Genomic DNA, 22,761 nt, shown 5'->3' with positions numbered 1-22,761 from the left:
TAAGTGTAATAAAATATTTATTTTAATAGCTTTTATACAAAAATAGACATTCATATTAATTAATCATTAATATACAATTTCACTAATAAAAAATATTTAAAAGACAAAGTAATCGATCAAAATGTTTCAGAATCGTAAATAGTTATTTAATGAAAAAAAAAAGAAATGATTGCAAATCTGGACATCATATCCAATCAACTTATTCAATCAGGATGCTTTCTCCTTTTATTCTTCATCCCATTCAAACTGTTAGGCTGAAGTCAGGTTTAACTTTATAGACCACGGTCTAACTCTGTGCTAAAATTACTGGGAGCCAAATGTTAAAAAATTATGTTTATATTGTATATTTCTTATGTTTACTATTTTGTTTCCTTTTGCTTTCATTATGAAGAAAATTACTTCAGTTCTCATTCCCAGATTTGGGTGTCATATAAATTAATAAACTGAATGTGTACTTTCAGGGATTTGTGCTCCTATTGGCTCTTCATAGTTAAACCACAACTTTAAACCAGGGTTTAATTTAAACCCGAGTTCAGAATACGGGCCTTAGTATTTAAGAATCATAGAGGTTTCTTTTCATATCATCCACTTATACGAAAAAAGGTCAGTTACAATATTCACACACAATAGTGAAACATATTTTACAACCAATTGACAGATATACCCAGTTGATTTCCACAATATTCATAGAAATGGCCTCCAATCCAAAAGCAGCAAAATAGCTGTGTAATAATTTGAAATGAACAGGAGTGGAAAAAAAATTATGTTCAAATGTCTATACATGAAGAGAATGTATTTTTAAATTGCATTAATAATTCTGAAAAGTATGGCTTATGTTGGTGGAGGGGGGGTCACACTTAAAGCATAATTTCAAAGAGTATCACTTGACAAATAATAATGGGTTAGGATGAAGGAGTGAATAATATCAAACACTAAATTTATTTAAGTTGTCTTTCGTTTTCAAGTATAACAAATTAATCTAAAGACTAACCCTTTATCTGATTTACAAAGTGAACCAAGGGAAATATCAGATAATGTAAAGAAGGTACAGTATGTATATATGCAGCTATTTACTATGTAGAAAAAAATACATTGAAGATTATACCAGAAAAGGAAAAAAGCAAGAAAGAGGGGCAAGATACAGTGCCAATGTGCGATGTCGCTTTATGTAAAGCACCCGGGTATCCGGCTATCCAGTCTCTTGGCCATGTTAATTATCAATAAACACACTTAACTTTTACTCCGACTGATTATTACCCCTTATTTATTTGTATTGTCTTGGCGGCTTGGCACAGAGATGGACAGTCGGGAGAGGAGAAAAAATATATGAAAATAAGAACTATTAATATCAGATGTTCTTAATAATGATGAAGTGAGAAAGTGATTGCAATGCAAGCCCTGTAGAATTCAAGTCGGGACTCGGAATACCTATTTTGGGGGCTTGGCTAATCGCATCAAATCTTTGCTTGATTATTGTGCAATGTCTCTTGAGAAAGTGAATAAACATGATGAGAAGCTTGAAAATATGGATTTTCAAATGATAAACCTCCTTATGTCTGTGAAGCAGCTTCAAAAAGAAAACAAGGACCTATATAGAGATCGGAAGAACTGAGGAGAAAGAACTTTGTGGTCTTCGATATCCAAGGAAGAAAAAAATTGTGTGTTATTTTTTTTATGTTTCTAGAGATGAAAAAGTAAAACCATTTTTGTGTATATGTTTGCCCTTCTTAGTTAAAGGCTCAAGGCAAGTTATATATGTCTGTGTAGTGTGTTAATTTCCATTGGTTGGAAATAAATCTTTACCAAGTGAAACACTATGTAAGGGTTTTTATTCAAGTTTCGTTGGAAATTTCCTTTTTTTTTATATGATGAACTATACATTTTAATGTTTTTTAAACAAGTGTTAGGGGATGTGGTAGATTTTGATATGAGCATGGATATTATTAATGCTACATCAACAAACTTGAGAAATGGAAAGCTAGTATTCTCCCAGAAGTGATAGCTAACTGGACCAAGTTTAGAGGTAGTAAAACAAGAACTTACTATTTTCAACGACTTATACTGTGGAAAATACCTTCAGTATGCAAGAACTCCAGGAAGTGCATTACACGAGTGAGAAGTTATTGAAGCTGATGGGGGAAAGTTTGAGCAAGAGAAGAAGGGTCCTGTGGAATAAAAGTAAAACAGAGTCTAGGTCACGAAGGAAAATGGTGGAAAACCGTTAATTGCCAATCAATTGAGCTGCTGCACCTGGCCTGATACCCGAATATCACTTATCAACCAAAGTGATCAAGGCATAACTCACTTCTTCATTCATGCAATATTCTCAAGAAACATGGAAGAATTAGAGATGAAACTACAGAAAAATATCTGGGACCGACCATCATGTAGCAGATCAGATCCCCAGAAATGGAAATCACCTACATCCACAGCCTCATCGACAGTGACAGTTGACGATCATGACCATGATGACGGTGTCAAACGATCGAGTAGTACCAGTAACGTTGTCATTAGCAAAAGCAAAGTAGATGCAGCAGGAAAAGAGTTGCAGGCCCATTTTAACAATGGGTTGAACAATGTGTCAACAACGAAAAACAAACATGAAGTGCTGGAGCTATCTAAAAGAACAGGGGTGTCTGCATCACAAATAAAGCGGTGGATCCATAACAGAAAGAGAAAGGGGAAGCCAAGGAGTAGTGGAAGCGTTACCCAATATACTAGAGCCTATGATGCTTATTTGAGTACTGCATTTAAACCATTGTTGAGGGAGGAGAATGAAAAGTCATGAAGCAAGCACCTCTCACTTGGAAGAGGGCTGTCAAAGGACAAAGTTGTGTTTGCAATGTATAGAAAAAAGAGCAGAACAAGCCAAAGAAAAGATGACCAATTTCACTGACAAACAGAAGACAAACATCGCCAACAAACTAATGGACAAGGAGAAAAAAATTCTTTGAAGAATTCGGTTAGGCGTGTGTAATTCTAGCCTCTGATGGTGAGAGAATTCTGGATGGGTACTCCTCAAAGATACATTCTGTTACACAAAAACAGACGGGAACCCACATGTTACATGAAAGTTTCAGCGGAACAACAGATGACAAACAAGAATGCCTTGATAGGGATAGCCTCCGCACAAATGTTTCAAAAGTATTTTAAAGGTATTTCAGGATGCAAGAGGGGAACAGTGCCAGACACCAAGATGATTACTTTTATGTAGAGGGGATTCCAGAAGAGGTCTAGTTTACAAGAACTTGCCTTTGTGATAAGAAGACACTGGTTTCATTGCTGAATCACATGTCTTTGATAAAACTCTGCCAATCAAGTTGTACAGGAATCGAACATGGAAATTGAAATGGACTTTACAAGATGAACAAGACCAACCATGTGATGGCCACACGAGAAGCACCAGAAGCCATCCCCCTGGCAGATATAGATGAGAGTGATAGCGATGATGCCCCACTTGCCCATCTCAAGTCCATCAACCAACCAAACAGGACAAACTGCCATGTACTAACAATTCTAATGCTATCCCTGATGTTAACCCTGTCTTTGCTCCTTCAGTTACCCCTGCTGTTATCCCTGCAATTATCCCTGTCAAGTACAAGGACCTACTGCAAGGCAATGATACTCTGCAGCAAAAGCAAAAATCAGAAAGAACATAAAAAGAAAAGAAGAGTGGTACTATGTTGAAAAACTTCTGGAGAAAAATGGCAACAGATATAAAGTGCAATGGAGAGGATTTCCTGTCAGCGGCAATGTGGGAACCTTGTGAGAACCTGCCCAAGGCACTAGTTGACAGTTTTGAACACAAGGAAAAACACTTAATTACATGATTAACAGGGTACGTGCAATATAGTGCTAACCCACACTTTTGTCAAAAAACTTTGATACTGAAAGTGGAATAAGAGAGATATACAGTTTCACTGGAAAGAACTGTAATTGTGCCTTCAAAGGCAAGGGAAGGATTACTCCACTGAAGAAGCTTGAGTGGAAGTAATGGTATCAAACTTGCTTCGCCAAAATTGGAATGGACTGGGATGTAACTGATTACCTCCTGACTTAACTGGAGGAATTTGTTTACTTCATGTATGAATTCCAAAGAATGGAAAAGGCTTGATACTGTCCAAATCCTGATGGTGAATAAAATTATTAGCAAAGGGAAATCTATCAAGTCCTAATTAAAAAGTGGATATATCTCAAATACCCCCAGGCAGAAAGTGTTTGATTCCTTGGATCAAGCGAGTTAACTATAGAGCAGGAGAATGGAAATGATAATTCAAGCCAGGAGGAAACATTTGGACCAAGTCAAACGGCTTTTTAGAGCCAGAGTGGTCCAATGGCCCAATCTTGCTTGTAAACTTGATGATTTCTTGGGAAAGTTTACAGAGACCTAAAACTTACAAGATGCTTGAGGTTGAATCTGATTAATCTTATAAATCTTGAAAGTTCCCCATCTTTCAACAATGACTCTGAGCAAATGTATCATCATAATCATGATTCTCCTTATTCCTTTTCCAAATGTTGACATACAGAAGATATAGAATAAGAACTAAAGAGATAATATTGGGTAAAATATTGCAGGCAAAATTACACACGAACAATACATTGCTATCGACTTGTTAAGAGAATAAATCCCACACCACCCTCTAGTGCCAAAACTAAGAGCTAGAGAAAGACCTTCAAACAATGATCAGACTACCTATGATCTGGCTTTTGAAGTAGAAGCATTGATACCCTTTGGCAAAGCTTCCTACTTGGCAAGGGAGAAGAAGAAGACAGAAGATGGTGGAATAGGTGCCAACACTCAATCTACTTTTGGAGTGAAAGGCATAAAGTAAACCAATGAAGTATCTAAGTTGATAACTTTTAATCAGATCAAATGACTGAGGAATAGAGTGATATGGGATAGAAATAAAAATTAGAGAAATGTTAACTAGCAGCAATACAAATAAATCATACAAAAATAAAAACTTTTGTGTGAAGCTTATCTAAACTGATGAGGATGAACATTCAATTAATAAAAAAAAAAAGGTATTGATATTTCTGAGACAGTCTTTTTCAATTACTAGTAAATATACCCATTCGGCCTTTGAGACTGGGGAATTTGTTAACATTATTCTCACTTAAAGGTATAATTCAGTATTATTTATTATATTTATCACTGTTGACAAATTAAATAGTTTTTTTTTTCTTAAAATTTGCATGTAAACAAGAATAAAAACATTTGCATGATTTTAATAATTATTGCACCACTTCAGAAACATTGGCAGTTCTGAAATTTCTCAAAAATATTAAGAAGTCAGTTCTTTTAAAGGAGAATGAAACCTTTGGAACAAGATAGCTTGTGTGAAAACAGAAAAATCAAAGAAACAAATCAATGAAAGTTTGAGAAAAATCGGACAAATAATGAGAGAGTGAAAAGCATTTGAATATTGTGATCACTAATGCTATGGGGATCCTCAAATTGGCAATGCAACAAAGATGTGTGATGTCACTTGTGAACAACTCTCCCCATTTTTTTGGTATATATTTCACTTAAATTGCCTCGTTTTATCACATCTATCAGTAGATCATGTGTTCTTTCTATAGGAGGGCATGTAATGGAGATATGATTTTTAAAGAATACATCATGGATAAAGAGTTTGTATCACCATAAGAAAAAGCAAAAAGAGACATTTTGAGGGTATTTTATAGTCCATCAAAGGGAAAGTTGTTCGCATGTGACATCACACATCCTTGTCACATTGCCAATGTGAGGATCTCCATAGCATTAGTGATTGCAATATTCAAATGCTCATAACTTTCTCATTATTTGTCAAATTTTTCTCAAACTTTCTTTGTTCTTATTCTTTGATTTTTCTGTTTCGACACAAGCCTACTTGTTCCAAAGGTTTCATTCCCCTTTAAGCACCAAACTGCCATGTATGAATGAATCAAGGTACTGTTAGATAATTTATTTTCTGATTTTGAAACGGAAAAGGCAAAAACAAAATATTGAGTGAAAATTGATTCTATTTTCGAGATTTAAAAAAGAACAAGTGGAATGCCTCTGGCGGTCTCACCTGCATCACGCGATTCAATATAGCAGCAGTGCTGACTTTGAAAACTACTATAACTCGCACAAGATGTTCAGTGATACTTGGTTACTCTTATGTCCACGTTTTATGATCTAGACCAATACACTTACAGAGATATGATGGTAATTCAACAAATACCCCCAACATGGCCAAAGTTCATTGACCTTACATGACCTTTGACCTTGAACATGTGACCTAAAACTCGCACAGGATGTTCAGTGATACTTGATTACTCTTATGTCCAAGTGTCATGAGTCAGATCTATAAACTTTTAAAGTTATGATGGTAATTCAACAGATACCCCCATTATGGCCAAAGTTCATTGACCTTTGACCTTGGTCATGTGACCTGAAATGCGCACAGGATGTTCAGTGATACTTGATTACTATTATGTCCAAGTTTCATGAATCAGATCCATAAACTTTCAAAGTTATGATGGTAATTCAACAGATACCCCCATTCGGCCAAAGTTCATTGACCCTAAATGACCTTTGACCTTGGTCATGTGACATTAAACTCATGCAGGATGTTCAGTGATACTTGATTAACCTTATATCCAAGTTTCATGAACTAGGTCCATATATTTTCTAAGTTATGATGACATTTCAAAAACTTAACCTTCGGTTAAAATTTGGTGTTGACGCCGCCGCCGCCACCGCCGTCGGAAAAGCTGTCATTTTTTTTTCAAAAATGAAATATGTAAAAACGGGAAAACAGAAAAATTGTTAATTTTTCTGTTTTTACATATATTAATTTTTAGTTTTTCCTTTGAAAAAACAAAAAATTGAATTGGAATTTTTGTTTCCTAATCCTAATCGTACCATGATGGCGGTATGATCAGATAATTTGTGTTTCTGATTTCTAAACGGAAGGCGCGCTCAATTTTCTGTTTTGTGAAGGCGAAACAGAAAAAGGAAAAGAGATTTAAATTCAATTTCTGTTTCATGAACACAAAACAGAAAAGGAAACTAGAGTTTCGATTCAATTTTCTGTTTCGTGCACGCGAAACAGAAAAAGGTTACAAAAATTTCAATTGTTTTGTGTTTTTCAAAGGAAAAACTAAAAATTGAAATATGTAAAAACAGTAAAACAGAAAAATCAATCATTTTTCTTTTTCCCGTTTTTACATATTCATTCTTGAATCAAAATATTGAAAAATTACAGTTTTTCTGTTTTAAATCTCGCAAATAGAATCAATTTTCACTCAATGTTTTGTTTTTGCTTCTTCCGTTTCAAAATCAGAAACATATCACTTATAGATACATATTTACACTTACCTTCTTCTCTTAGTTTGTTTAATGCTTTATCATATATACTTATATGTCTTTTGCACATTATCAGTTGTTCCCCATTCTTTTCCTTTTTTCCCCCACTCTTATGCACCAGTTTATTATGCCTTTCTTTGTAACCTGTTTGACCCACCTCTCACTAATTCTCTAGTTATTCATCCCTCTATCACTGTTTTGTTCCAGATCCTGTTTGATGTTGCCTGCCTCATTATCTTAATCCCTCTTGGCCTTACTTACACTAACTTCCCTTTGTGTCTGCCTACTCCTTTTCTTTCATCCCCTTCACTAACCTGATTGGTCTTCTCTACTCACTAATGCCCCTTTTGTCTCCTTGTTTCTAGTGTTGCTGTAGCTTGTTTGTGGTCTATATTATGGTTGTTCCACTTTATATGTTTGTCATTTTGCCTCCGATTCTGCTAGGATCGAAAGCTTAGGCCCCTTTTTGACTTTCAAAATCAGAAAAACGAATTATCTAACAGTATCTTGATTTGATTCACACTGATTTACATAAATTTATATCTGCACATGACTGACAAGTGATCTGAAGAAAAATACTTATTTGGACAGGCATAAAATGGAAAAATTTCTCTTTCATCCACCATTTCTAGAACACCATAGCAAGACAAACTATGAGAATCAAACCACTGGTAATCCAAGGGAGCTATATACTTCTTCTCGCCATACTTTAAAGGGTCCGTTCTGAAAACCTTGCGAGGGCGTTTAGGTGGAGGTGGTTCAATGATCTCTGCTGGGTCTTTAATCACATCTGACCACTCCACCCCAAGATAATCATCTACGTCTGAAAAGGGTATTTCTTCGCCCTAATTTTTTTTGGTGAAACAAAGGGAATGAAATAAGAAATAATAAAAATATGATATGGAATTACCAAAATTATAAAACAAGAATCGTCTTTTAAAAAAATATATGATCATTGATATTTAATTGTGATGTGATGTAAGAGTTCTTCATATTTGACCCTGATCCTTCATATTTGACCCTGATTCAGCCAAGTATGCTGAATTTAATAACATAAAGCCCATGCTAAAATTGTTAAGGAGATATATGAAAGGAAATTAAATTTCCACCATCCTTACATATACATGTACATGTATACGACCATACATACTCATTGCTGTACTATGAATTACACATTAAACATGTGGGGAGAGAAAGTACTTTCATCTTGGCCCTCCGGATCACCAATATTCTTTTTCTGTGCAGAAATTTGAAGATCTTTTATGGAAAAAGACAATGAGCATTCCTGCTTTAACTTGTGACTGCAAGTGGCTCAGACTATAGAGAGAAAGACATAATCTCTCCTGTGCCACATTTATTTCAGTGCAACCTTAAGAGGGGTTTTGCATAGACTATGCTAATTCAAATCACAATAACTTTTAGTAGGTTTAGAGTAAAGAAAACCTTTGTGTGTACAGTGAACAATGCAATACAGGCATCACTATAGTGTATGTGTGTAATAACATACTTTATACACTCTGTGTGTATTGTGAATGAAATGTGACTTGAGTCAAATGTGGCAGCCCCCTGTATGTTCCTCTAGTCGAACAAAGCGGGCGAGTTAAGGTGCCTTAGATAATCAACAAATTCTCAGAAACTCATTCTAAAAATGACAGAATCAGGGTAAAGCTAATCCTGTTTTCTGCAGGCAAAAGAATTTAAACAACCTGCTATTCTGTCAGGATTTACCTGCCAATCAACACCTAGTACTCTCCCTTTGTTACTGTCTTGCTTCCAATCCTTTATTAATTTTACTCATGATGCATGAGTGCACGTAATAAAGCATAATCCTATCCCAACTGATGAATTCTTTAATAAGCCAGTTCGTAGTTCCTTTCTGCGCATGATCAAAAGATTCTACGTATGATCAGAGGAAGGTCATTTGTACTAACGTGACATGGTGGTTTAAAATCTAATGAGATAAGCACCAACTTTGATGTCTTGATTATTCATCTATTCTTTTGAATAGTGGTTTTCATTTACATCCACAAAAAACAACAAGGCGTCCACGAACGACTGGTATTTCACAGTTTGCCAAGTACATTGTGCAACATGCTATGATATGCATTCAAAGTAGGAATGCAACAAATACCTTCATAAAGTGTTCATTGGTGTGCTATTCTAGTCACCTGGTCTATTCAATTTCTTCATCCTGCTATGTAAGGCAAGCTTACGTAACATCTTGCTTTGAAATCTGCCTATCATAATGAAAGAAATGAAAGGTCATTTGACTAAAATTGTCCATGAGTAACTACGAACTGGTCTATTCATCCGTGCAGATAACATCGGGTTCCAGAGGGCAATTTAAGCAAGTATTTGATGTGATAATGAAGAGATTGAAGAATATTCAATGAAGCAATCAGAGGTATTAGTGGTAGGACAAAAGGGGGTGCTTTCAACATTCAAGCTTTAAAGTGTTAAAGGCAGCAAGCAGCTATGATTCAAAGATGGAATATTGCTCACTTAACCACTTTGTAAGATAGTACTAGCATGTACGTATACGGAATTATAAAAAACACGATTACTTACAGCAACTGTTTTGTAGGCACTTTTCAACCCAACCGAGTTATGCTTGAAACACAGAGGCAAGACATCAAGTAGACTCTGAAAAACATTTAAAAGGAAGATGATGAATATTCATTCCTCCAGAAATAAATTATTATAAAATATCGGACTCAAAATTTCAGTAATAACCTTGTCATCTATTTGTCGAAATGAGCCGTCATATATTCGAGAATGAGCAATACAATGCTCTGGAAATTATTGAAATCTTTTACGAATTCCATAGGTTAACAACAAAATTGTGTGGAATTGAACTTAACTACATGCTAGTGGATTTCAAAAATTTTACCATATTAAGGCAAATTGTTTAAAAAGAAAGCCCACTTATCTCTGATTTGTCATTTTCTGAAGTTTTTAATACTATAATTTATCATGACTTCATACATCAGAATAAGACATAATTCTTTGTATCCAGAAATTATTTATATACGGTATATATTAAAAAAATAATAATTGGAGGCATATGATAGTATGTAGGCTGTCATTCTAACATGCTCGTCAGGAAAACATTGCATAAAGTGATTTCACACTCAGATAAATGTAATTCACAACTGAAATCAAATTTGTATGAAACATACATCCTCAGAACGTTTCATTATCATCATCACATTGAGAATACAGCTCTTACTTTTCTTTTGTTTCCAATCTTGATTGGGTATTGACGGATAAATTGCTCTCCATCAGTATTGAGTTTCCCATCATGCATCAGCTGATATCCAGTCATATGAGGTTCCTGGTTGAAATCTCCACATAGGATGTGGGCGTGGTCTACACCCCCAGCAAAATCTATCATGGCGTTGATAGCTAAACCTGCCTGTAGGAGATATGAGAGGAAATACAATGACACAAGGTGACAAATATTATCTATAAATGGTGAAAATCTACTGATCAATAACACAAAATTCAATCTAGCAAAATCTTTAGTTCCATATGTTACGGTATCATAATTTCTAAGATAATCTTTAAAAAGACTTTTTTTAATTACTGTATTATGGATATTACAGAATTTCTAACATAAATGTGTATATGATTTTCTGACTTGAAACACTGTCCACGCAATCTGTCTGACAAGAACATGTTTGAATTACTTCAATACAATGTTTGCATATATGATTTCCTTCATTGCATCTTTTTAATTCAAATGTATAAAGCAGTGCTGCAGATTCACACAAATTCTGCTTCCAATTCAATGCATACATGGGCCATTTCTACACACTTGTTTTATGATGCTAAAGACAAGGTTTCCACTGTTTATTATAATATATTCATGTATCAGACACCACAGATCTACAAATTAATAATAATACTAATAAAATAAATTGAATAATGTTGATTTAACAGATATACATATCCTCTTTTATTTAAATCTTGGATTTTTTATATCAAAACTTGTTCACATTTGTTCTTCATACTTCACTTGGTGGGGGGGGGGGGGACGGGGAGTACATTTATGAGTTTAAAGTGTCAATATTTTCTTTCAGTATCAACGACAATTTTTTCATTTTGTTAGAAGAACTCCAAACTAAAGGGAAGGGGAATGAGGCCATACTCCTGTACCTGTACTGTTATAACATCAATGTTCTTATAGTCATCAAACAGTAGATGTGTATTTCCAATGCAGACTGTTTTCTTTGTTTTGATATCTTGTAGCTTTGTAAAAAGAACCAGGTGATCCCGTTCAATGTAAGACAATACACTCTCCCGGGCATCGTTGGAAAGGTTAGCCTTTTCACATGCCTGAAAGAAATTAAATAAAAAAAAGTAACCAAAGCTGTTAGATGTAGAGGCAGAGATATCAAATTATAATAAGGATAGCAGTTCAATGAAAATTTGAACAAGAGTGTCGCTAAGGCGAGCACATATGCCCGCCTGTATCACGGAAAATTGAGTTATTGGTCATTCAAGCAAGAAAAATGGAAGGTGGCAACTTCACCTTTGACCTTCTGACCTCAAAATCAATAAAATTCCTGGGATCTATGCTAGTATCATAGGGCAAGTCCAAGGTATCTTGTTATGGTAACACATGGGACATCAGAGCCCAAAACACGCTTTTTTTTACAAATCCCATGACTAAACCATAGTTCTTGGGTATAATTTAGTAGGCGGTCCTCTATCTGAAACTGGAACTAAAAATGAGATGACTCATTTCATAATTAATTCATGGTAATATATTTGTATTTTAACCTTGACTTTATTCGCAAAATGCTCTGAATTCATCATGAAAATTAAGACTCACACTGTGACATCTCCTTAAGCATTAAATTAGTATTGGAAGTGCAGAATTGCATGTTTGTACAACTTTCAGTTTTCTGTCAAGGTCAAGTTGGATGAAGACATACGAGGTAACACGTGGGACAGTAACACATGGGATGATTATTCTTTCATGCATTTTCATTTTAAAAATTGTGTAAACATGTTTTTTTTTACAACTTTACTTACGAAAAATCACTCTGACTTTAAGAATGAAAGAATCAGCTTATTATTTAAAGCAATATTTAAAAAATATATAGATAACAAAACACTTGTAATAAAATACTAATCAAAGAATGATGTATGATTAGCTCTAGATAATTAACTAAATAAAGCTCCAAAGCTGCTGAATTTCTGTTGAGAGTCTCTTTGTGATCAAATGTACTTTTAAAAAAATGGTATCAACTTTGTTTTCTTATGTAATCTATTAATTTTTAAATTTCTTATGTATTTCTTTGTTTTTTATACTTCTGTCAGGGGAAATTGTCTGTGACACTACTACAATCGCAGACAACATAAAATATCTTATTTGAAGTCTTTAAAATGTGAAATAATGAAATATTCATCAATTTTAGATAGAAACATGATTTGTATTGGTTTTGTACATTGGATCACTTTTTTAGCAATTCTGGGACTGACACTTTGAACATTGCATGCCTGCAATTGGGAAATGCATGCACTAATGGGGCAAATTTGGTTCCAATTTAAGTTACATGAGACTTGAGAGAAAAAAAGGCCATGAAGCAGTTGGATCCATGTATAAACATACAGGAGTCATGATAGCATTCAACTTTCCTGCATCCGCTCTCAGCTGGAGATGTGCTAAATACCTCACATGTACAAAAGCGTCCCAAGTGTTACTGGTAATGTCCCGTGTGTTACCAAATGTAATCAGTCAATCACATTAATTATATGAATCCAATGAAGTTTTGATGTGATGTTTTAGACATGCCCTAATATAAATTAGATCTTTGAAAAGTTTCAGCCAAATTTTATTGTGTAATCACAAGCAATTAAGAAAAATTGTTGTAAAAAAGTGACATATGGGACGTGCCACTTTTGGAACGTCTCTAATTTGCATATTCAATTAGCCACCAAACTGAAAAATCACTTTACAAACAACACATAGGCCTACTCTAGACTATATGTCCCTGCACTACTTTGGTCATATACACTGAAAACATTTAAAATATATCAAAAATTTATAGTAATTTTTCCGTCCCATGTGTTACCAGAAATGATAATTTATGCAAGTTTAGTTGTTAATCACCGTCTACATAGCGCATGTGCAATGTGTTAAGGCCACCGCACACCTTACGACCCGACTGGCTTGCAACTGACTGAGTAGAGATGAATCGCAAGGCAGTCATAAGCCTCGACACCGCACACCTTGCGCTCCGACTACCATACTGTCTGCGACTCACTTATGCGCTTTTTGCTTTTTTCCATAGCAACTGAGAAAATGGCGCTTACTACTGCGTACGCGCATTGTATATCATGTACGCATCGTACAACTTTGCTGTCTGATTGGCTGGAGCTTGCGATCCAGTCATATGGATTCGACATGTCAAATCCTTATGATTTTCCTTGCGACTTGTCTCTGACCGGTCTGCGACTCTGAAGCTGACAAGAGCTGTGACGTCACATCTCCCTTCACTCAGTCGCAAGCCGGTCACAGACTAGTCGGGTCGTAAGGTGTGCGGTGGCCTTTATGCTTTTAGCTTAAATTTGGTACATATATGAAGGCATTTGAACAGTTGAAAAATCACCTCCTTGGGGACAAATAGCTTGGACTTGCCCCATACACATAAAATTATATGACCCTAGGTTAATTTCAACTAAAGTTATCGCGTTATTAAGGACTTCAGAAGGGTAAGATGAAAACATTTCACTGTGATCTTGACCTTTGGACCTCAAAATCAATAGGCTTCCTGGGATCCATGCTATTATCATACACACCAAATTATATGAGCCTAGGTTAAGTTTAACTATAGTTATCGCGTTTACAAGGACTTCAGAAGGGTAAGATGAAAACATGTCACTGTGATTAAGTTCATTAAGTTCATTTTATTTGTCTTCCAACTTTGAGTTTGAATACATGACAAACATATAAGTGTGTATGAAACAATGAGCAGAGTACATGATAAAACATACAGGTATATATAAAACAGAGTATGCAAAACACATTGTTTTTAAATACATTATACAGCTTAAGACAGAAAAGAAATAATTTTAAAGGAAGACGAGGAGACCTAAGTGAAGCAATGCTTGTAAATTAAGGTTCCTCATTACGAATTCAAAGAACATTGGATAAACAACAAAGAAATGGCAATATAATATAATATGATAACTAAAGAGAGAGGAGGGGAGAGAAGAGGGACACATTTATGTACAAAAGGGACAAAAAAGGGGACATGAGGACAGAGACCAGCCAGGCCCGGGAAAGGGGGGATGTTAAGTATTGATAATTTAGCATTAACTGATAAATAACACACGAAAAATAGGCTTTACGAATCACTTCCATAGTTACTCAGTAAATAAGATTTCAATTTTCGTTTAAACACTGTAGAACTGACAGCATGTGTAATGTCAGGGTCAAGTGCATTCCAAAACCTGGGTCCAGTGCAAACTAGAGTGCCCAAAGTGAACTTTGACCTTTTATTTTTAACCTCAAAATCAATAGGCTTCCTGGGATCCATGATAGTATCATACATACCAAATTATATAAGCCTAGGTTAAGTTCAACTGAAATTATTGCATTTACAGGTACAAGGACTGCAGAAGGGTTAGATGACAACATGTCAGTGTCATCTTGACCTTTTGATCTCAAAGTCAATAGGCTTCCTGAGATCCATGCTAATATCATACACACCACATTATATGAGCTTAGGTTATGTTAAACTGAAGTTATCGCGTTTACAAGGAAAAGATAACGGACGGACGGACACTGAGCATGATACCATAATAACGTCCCATAGGACGGGCGTATGAAAAGACAAAAAGGACTTAACTTAATCAAAGGCCATGGTCTTGAATGCCATACTGATTAGCAGCAATGCTCCTCCCATTGGCCTTGGATAATTTCTGTGGACTTATTTCATTTTTTAAATTTGTGTTGTAATAGAAGATTGGCCTTGCTCTAAAACTATTGCTATTTTAAGGCTTGGAAAGGGTTTACTTAAAATGACAAACAAGTCATATAGCCAAAATGGCTTCTCTCTTTTCATAAACTGTTCACTTCTATGAATAACGGAGGTTCTACGATATATACATTTACTTTTCATGACCAGGCTTTCATATCCATTAAAGTTGTCTTGTAGCTTAATTTTCCTAAATCATACTTTAGTCTTCATTCCATCATCAATCTTTTATAAATGTAAATGATATGGTAAAACCTTACTTTATGATTTCCTTTTCTTTTCTCCTTCATTTTTCCCACTCATTTGCCATGACACATTCACTTTTTCAAATCTTACCTTACCTTAAATTACCTTATTATCAATACCTCACCTCACCTCATCCTCTCAAGAAAGTCCATAAACCATACTTACCTTTGCTGCCAGCTCATTATAAACCACTCCCTTCTGATCAGTCATTTCAAATCTATTTTTCTTGTAAAATGTTGCCTCTCCTTCCATTACACCTCTTACTTTCTTCATATAAACACAATGGTAACCAAGAGAATACATCTCTGGATTGAGCTGATCTACAAAATAATCTGGTCCAACCTGTTTCAATTATGATAAAGGACATTAACAGTACTGGAAACAATAAAATAATGAATTTCAGATTATAATTGAGCCATAACAAAAAAATAATAAAATAGGTTAGGAAAAAGAAGGAAATCATTCTGATAGCATTCAAAAGTTGAACACTTCTATCCAAGAAAACCTATCACACTACTAGTAAAACACAACTTGTATATTTCACACTAAACTTAATCATGTACTTTCATTAGAAGCAGTTGACTGTAGATGTCATGTCCTCTGATGGTTTTGATAGGTAAGATAAAAACCAGTCTAGATATTTTAATTTACATTTTACTAAATCTTATCGTTTCATACCTAGGATATATCATAATCAAAATGCTTTTGTGAAATTTGGTGTTCTATCAGATGATTGATAATCAAACAGAAAAGACCTGGCTCCCATACAGTAACATACAGCATAAAGATTGACCATGGGGCTGAAATCTATTCATTTGATTGGATTGATTAATCAACAATAAGAGTATAAGCCCTACAATCAATCGCAAAACTTTACGTCACATGGTCCTGTACATAAACTGCAACTGATCGATCTTCATAAAATACTGACCTCTTGTAAACAAACAATGTCTGGATCATGATGTTTAATCTCTTGTAATAAGGCTTGGTGTCTTTCTGACATCTTACGGAACCCCTGAGGGCAGTATGGATACCAGTCCTCCTTGAAATGACAATCAGCAAGGATGTTATAGTTCATAAGAGTAAATTCATTACTCTTATCTCCATGACAACATGCTGGTGAGAACAGCCATTCCCTTCGCAAGTTAGGTGGCAGAACTTTATTGTCGGGTTCCATCTTGATCGAATCTACATAAAACTGAAAATGATACATGCATGTATGTATGCATTAAAAAACTTGACTTATCTCAATAACTCATCAGTCTTCACAAATATTCCTGATCCTGGTGAAAACATTGAGTTTAGCTCTGAGAAAACAATTTTTCATGATAACATAGAACCAGTTTTCATGATGTAGTTATAACGTAACCTCAATAGGCCTGAAGGAGAGGGGTCACTCACGTCACAGACTGAAAAATACACAGGAAATAGATCTAAAGTTGTGCTGAAAAGTTAGTGAACCCCACAACAAACTGCACTCCATCATGCTGAGTGTAGACAACACTAAAATATTCAGCATGCGAGCCCTGAGAAACAAACTTTATTGATTGCAATATCACCCGAATTGAAAATTAAATATCTAGAACATGGCAAAACTTAAACACTTTAAATATGTTCATTTTCTTGTTGGGTTCACTAACTTTTGAGCACCACTGTACACCATTGGGGGTCAAATTTTGAGGTGCTGGAACCAGCAGGTCTGCGCAGTCCCCCTTGTCTGCGCACACACGTATCTGCACGATTCTAGTAGTAGATACGAATGACCACAAATGCCCGGAATTCGACATGTTATTAAGCTTCTAGGATGTCTTTTCACAAAATGAAATTTGCATCAATGTTTGTTGAATATATTTGTATATTTTTAATTGCATTGTTTATTTTCTCCTTCTATCTCAATATTTTATAAAACATTGAAATGTATTGCCATGTTCTGCACCCAGAATTTGACAGCCCCCGCCCACTGTTCGACATAGCGCATCGCGCGTTCAAAAGTCAATGTGTGCAAGAGCCGCTAAAATGTGCCGCACCCCATGCAATATGCTACCCGGAAATTGCAGTGGCCAATCTTTCCCGCATTGCGCTCAGACCCCATGTCGAATGGAGGCCTAGGCGCTAGCATGCCGTCAACTTTATTTCTGTGCAAATTAATCGTGGCAAGGTTTCCACTTTTTTTCTTTCTTGATTGGTAATTTGAAGATATGATCCTGAATTTACAAGAAATCAGAACAAAACCACAGATTTCTCAATTCTTAACACATTTTTCGGCAACCCCACTTCTTTTATCTGAGCTAAGCCACCACATGCTATGAAAATATGGCGCAGATTACGCATTTTCAATGGAAAATTTTGACTTTTTAAAGGGGATTTTGGAGATCAAATAGGGACCTCCATATGGTGAGTGATGCCTGTGCATATAACAATGTGTTTGGTGTGTGTTGTGGTGATTGACTTTCTGGCTTGTGAATAAGCTTGCCATGTTGAATGGAGGTACCCACCCATGGAAACATTACATGTACATGTACCACATACAGAAAATCACAGGCACAACACATGCAACACTTACATGTGATTGTGTGACATTTCGATGCCTAATCACTTCGTTAATAGATTCAAACTATTGTGAACTTACTGAACGATATGAAGTCACTTTCCCACTTTTATCCTTCTCTTGATTTCTCAAAATCATTTTTCTTGATGTTCACGAGTGCCGTATATATCAGGAGTGAAACTATAGACTTTGGTATACCGTTTGTTGACATGAACGAACAAAGGCTTGTTCTGTTGGTTTCGTTTAAGGCACATAAAATTTTTTGTTTAATTTGTCATCACTTAAATTTTTTTTTTTTAAAGTGTTATCAACACCAATAAAAAGCTTAAAGTATGTTTTCAAAGTTATTTCATGTATTGGATTACTAGTACCCATATTTTATCAAATAATCATAAGAATAGCGTATGTAATATAGACAGTTATGAAACTATCGACGAGCTGACTTAAGGTTGTGAATTCTAATAGCGCCACCATCATCGATAGGGTACGTAGGCAAATGCACTAGATTTGTGCTGTAGACTTGTGTCCAAAAAGTCAATAGGCGAGTTGGCCTCAAAGATTCTTTTTTTTTTTTTAGTGAACAATGTAGTTAAATGTAGCAACATCTTCTCATTTTCTGGCAGCCAAGTTGATTATCTATCAATGTGACTTGTTTCCACTGGGGGGGGGGGGGGGCACTCAAATTATTTTTTGATGGGGATGTGTCTCATGAAACTCTGAAATGGGGGTCTAGACATGTACACTACACATTCACTAACTCACTGCTACACTACAAAATCATCCGGCGACATGGGCAAAATCTTGAATAAAAAGTGAAATCACCAAATCTCGCGTCAAAAATATCACCATCGGTACTTCTTTTTTCTTAACATCGTAGTTAAGAAACAAGGGGTCTAAAAAAGTGGATTTTTCATGGTTTTCCAATGTTCGTGGATTTTGAAAACATGTCCTCACTACAACTGGCACTTTCGTGAGCCCATGTCAGCTGCCATTTTTTCAGGAAGTCAATCCTACGATCGAAAAAATAATAAAAAACATGAAAAATATGACACCTCAATATGTAACGCCTTAAGTGCGGCCGTTGCATGTACGCTCGCTATTTTCACATGCATTTGCAATGGGACTGCACTTAGCAGCGTTCGTGCACCGTTTAGAGGTGAATTGCAGCTGCCTCACGGAGCTTGCGGGAGCGCCATAGGAATTGTACATCGGACCGCGCACCCGAGACAGGGTGGCCGCACACAGAAGAATGCTATCGCGGTCAGAAGTGGTGGTCGATCTTGACCTTCGCGATTGCTTCCGGCCAATTTTCGCAAAAAAAAAGGTGAGTAGATTCAGTCCTTTTTAATTTTTATATGAATTATGATATCGTTTTTTTCTATATGGATTTGTTTTGTTCTGTGTATTTATCCACATGTGAGTAAACAAAGTTATTCAATTCAAATTATTCAATAGTTTGTGCAAAATAGTTACAGGATAGGAAAAACCCTTTAGCGGCCGCACACCGGTACACACTGACACAGGTGTCACGAGACCTAAACTACTTTACTCGTTAGAGATCTAACTAGATTCTATTTCAAATTTTTAAGAGATTTTTGCACACTTACTCATGAGAATATAAGGATTATTAATATTATCCACTAAAAATTGGTGTCAATCAAAAAAATAATGTTAAATCTTTAGGCCTAGGTGCGCAGACATGGGGCACCTTCACTGTCGATAATAATATTTTAAAGATAATTTCTTTTAATCAATGGCAGTCCAGATGGCAAAACTCCCCTAACACCCACTATAAAGTAATCCAAAAGTCGGTCTTACAAACACCGGCTTGCTCATTAGAACGATCAAGAGAAAGATATTCCGTCGACTCCGATTAGGTCATATAGGACTAAATGAAGATCTCTGGCGAATGAAAATACATCCTACGGGACATTGCAATTCATGTACGGAGAAAGAAACAGTTGAACACTACATGGTGAAATGCCCTAGGCTAAGTATGTAATTGAAAGGTCAATGCTTCTTGTCGAGGCAGACATCGCCGATCCTGAGGAAATCCTTAGGCTCCTGAATTCGCGGGACCCTGGTGTCCAAAATGCATTGTTTCGTTTCGTTCAGAGAACGATAAGCTTTCAAAAAGAATAATTCGATAGCAGGAAAGAGTTAATTTTTATTTATTTTTTATTTTTATCCGTGAAGGAAAGAGAAAAATATCTATTTGATTAGTATCTAATTACTCATTTGTCACATAGATACAAATATGTGTGCAATTGTGTATATTATGTCATTTATATGAGTATGATGACCACATAAGACGATGGTCATTGTTCTGTCTGTTTTAGAATAAGATAATATCTCTCTTCTCTCTAGGTTATTTTCCTTGTATTTAGTAGAGCTTATCCATTTTGGGGAAGAAAAAAAAGAGAAAAAGGGAAAAGAAAAGAAAAGAAATGAAATGAAAAAGAATACAGATGAAGAAATGGAAGAAAGGAAAAAAAAGATATAGGCCTAGTATATGCATATGTGAATTGTGTGTATAGGGCCTACATATATATATCTTGTTTACTAACAACACCATCTCCATGCATGTCCATCTAACTTACAACCTTGATTTAACAATGCACCATTTCATTTACTAAAGCCCTCATTTTGGATGCCCCCATAAATTTCTAATCATCCGAAGATCCCCATATCAAAATTTATATTTTTTCTTTACAAAACAGACATAGGGCCTACATGTATTTGATTGGTATATGCGAGATCTTTTTTTTCACGGGAAAAGATTCAACAGTTTATTTCTCTATTTCTTTTTCGAGTTTCAAGACTTTGTATATAGAGTATCCCAAAGGGAGCCCCCTGTCTACACCGGAGAGACAGGACGATGTCTGGACGGTGTCGTAAGAAAGGACGGGATCATGCGGTAACCTGTAAATTACGATAGTCTTTAATAGTCTTTATAATATTAAAGGAGAATGAAACTCTTGGAGCAAGTTAGCTTTTGTGAAAGCAGAAAAATCAAATAATTAGATCAACAAAAGTTTGAGTAAAATAGGACTAGCAATAGAAGAGTTATGAGCATTTGAATGTCGAGATCACTAATGCTATGGAGATCCTCCCATTGGCAACGCAACCAAGTCCAAGATCTATGATATCACAGATGAACAACTCTCCCCTTGGCTTTTGGACACTGAAAATATACCCCAAAACATCTCTTTTTGCTCATTCTAATCATATGACAAACGATTCATCAATGATATAATGTTGTGAAACCTCTGTACTTGTCCTCTCATAAAGAGAACACCTCACCTTGTGATAGATTCTATAAAAGTGAGAATATAAGTGAAATAAGTACTAAAGCAATGAGGGAGTTGTACGTGTGTGACATCACAGATCTTGGTCGCATTGCCAATGGGAGGATCTACATGGCATTAGTGATCTCAATATTAAAATGCTCATAACTTTCTTATTATTCATTCAATCTTCCTCAAACTTTCAACAATATGTTTCTTTGATTTTTCTCTTTGATATGGTCTTATGGATTCAGCTGGTTTCAAGGGTTTCATTCTCCTTTAATAACAATTAAAAAAAAAAATACAAATAAAATAAAAATTTAAATTAATTTTAAGAAAAAAAAGAAAGGAGAGGAACGATTTTAAAGCACACGTCGAAGAAAAGAAAGAAAGAGTTGGCGGTAATACTAGTCAAATATGACTGGGCGCCATTAATATCCAACAAACAACAACGATGGCTGGCGATTTAGATCACGTGCTATTCAAATACATGTACCCCGGAAACGTGATTAAGAAGTACACTATCCGTACTCAATACATTGTACACGCCAGTAAAGGCAAAGTCCTCCATGGCTTACGTTACCGCAGTTCTAACACAGTCAGTAGTACAGTACCATATACGGATCTAGCACTTCTTGGGAGCGGTACTGTGCTCTAATAAAGTTAAGTAATTTCAACAAATAATACCTGTATGATGGGGTGTCCAAACTTCGCGCACTTTTCAAAAATATTCATCAGGCTTAATTTTGTTCACAAAATATTCATAATCTATACAAAACCAATTCAAGAAATAGTTACCACATTGACGGCAAGATCGTAAACTATAAAATCATGGACGAAAATGTAAAGTAGGTCAAGGGGATTCGCCGGTATCGCGATCTCAAAATTCTATTCCGATCGGCGAATGCGGGCTGTGCTGGAAAACCGTTCAGAAAAGTGTGACCTAACTTCGCGCACCAAAGCTTTTGTGGAGATTTAAACAAAAACTCAAGTTCAAAAAGTGAAAAATTAAATCAGATTGATGGCAAAATGCTATGAAATCGGTTAGTACCACATTTAACTCACATTTTTGATGATTTCTGCTTGCAAAATGGTGATATCGTGATGCTTGTGATTTCTTCAAAACGGGCGCTAGCGGAGACAAATTTGCCGATCTTTTGCCAATATTTTCATGAATACTGAACTCATCCTAAAGAAATTTTCATTAAACGGTAATTTTAGGTCGCTTTTCACGTTGATGATGTCAGATTTTAAGGATATTGGCTAGTTTTTGAGATAAGGACCGTCCGCGAAGTATGGACACGCGCGAAGTTTGGACACACTGCCATACTAGAGAGTAGGGCGCCGAGA

At 35.6% G+C, this 22,761-nt stretch overlaps 1 protein-coding gene across 3 annotated transcripts; it reads right to left on the bottom strand.

The window, feature by feature from the left end:
* On the bottom strand, positions 1–22,761 carry LOC129260794 (uncharacterized). 3 transcript variants are annotated; one of them, XM_064114346.1, is made up of 7 exons: positions 22,477–22,761; positions 16,508–16,774; positions 15,742–15,918; positions 11,498–11,677; positions 10,569–10,754; positions 9,908–9,982; positions 1–8,184 (listed from the first exon to the last, which is right to left on the bottom strand). In XM_064114346.1, exons 2-7 carry the CDS (start codon positions 16,751–16,753, stop codon positions 7,867–7,869), a joined length of 1,182 nt encoding a protein of 393 aa, XP_063970416.1. In that variant the 5' UTR covers positions 16,754–16,774; positions 22,477–22,761; the 3' UTR covers positions 1–7,866. The 3 variants fall into 3 exon arrangements, with proteins under 3 accessions (XP_063970416.1, XP_063970415.1, XP_063970417.1); XM_064114345.1 differs by lacking the exon at positions 22,477–22,761 and adding an exon at positions 22,210–22,464; XM_064114347.1 differs by lacking the exon at positions 1–8,184 and adding an exon at positions 9,414–9,576.

Source organism: Lytechinus pictus, unplaced genomic scaffold (genome assembly GCF_037042905.1).
Source record: "Lytechinus pictus isolate F3 Inbred unplaced genomic scaffold, Lp3.0 scaffold_19, whole genome shotgun sequence".
NCBI lineage: Eukaryota > Metazoa > Echinodermata > Echinoidea > Temnopleuroida > Toxopneustidae > Lytechinus > Lytechinus pictus.
Note: the sequence above shows the minus strand (reverse complement) of the source record. Positions and strands in the feature narration are given on the sequence as shown.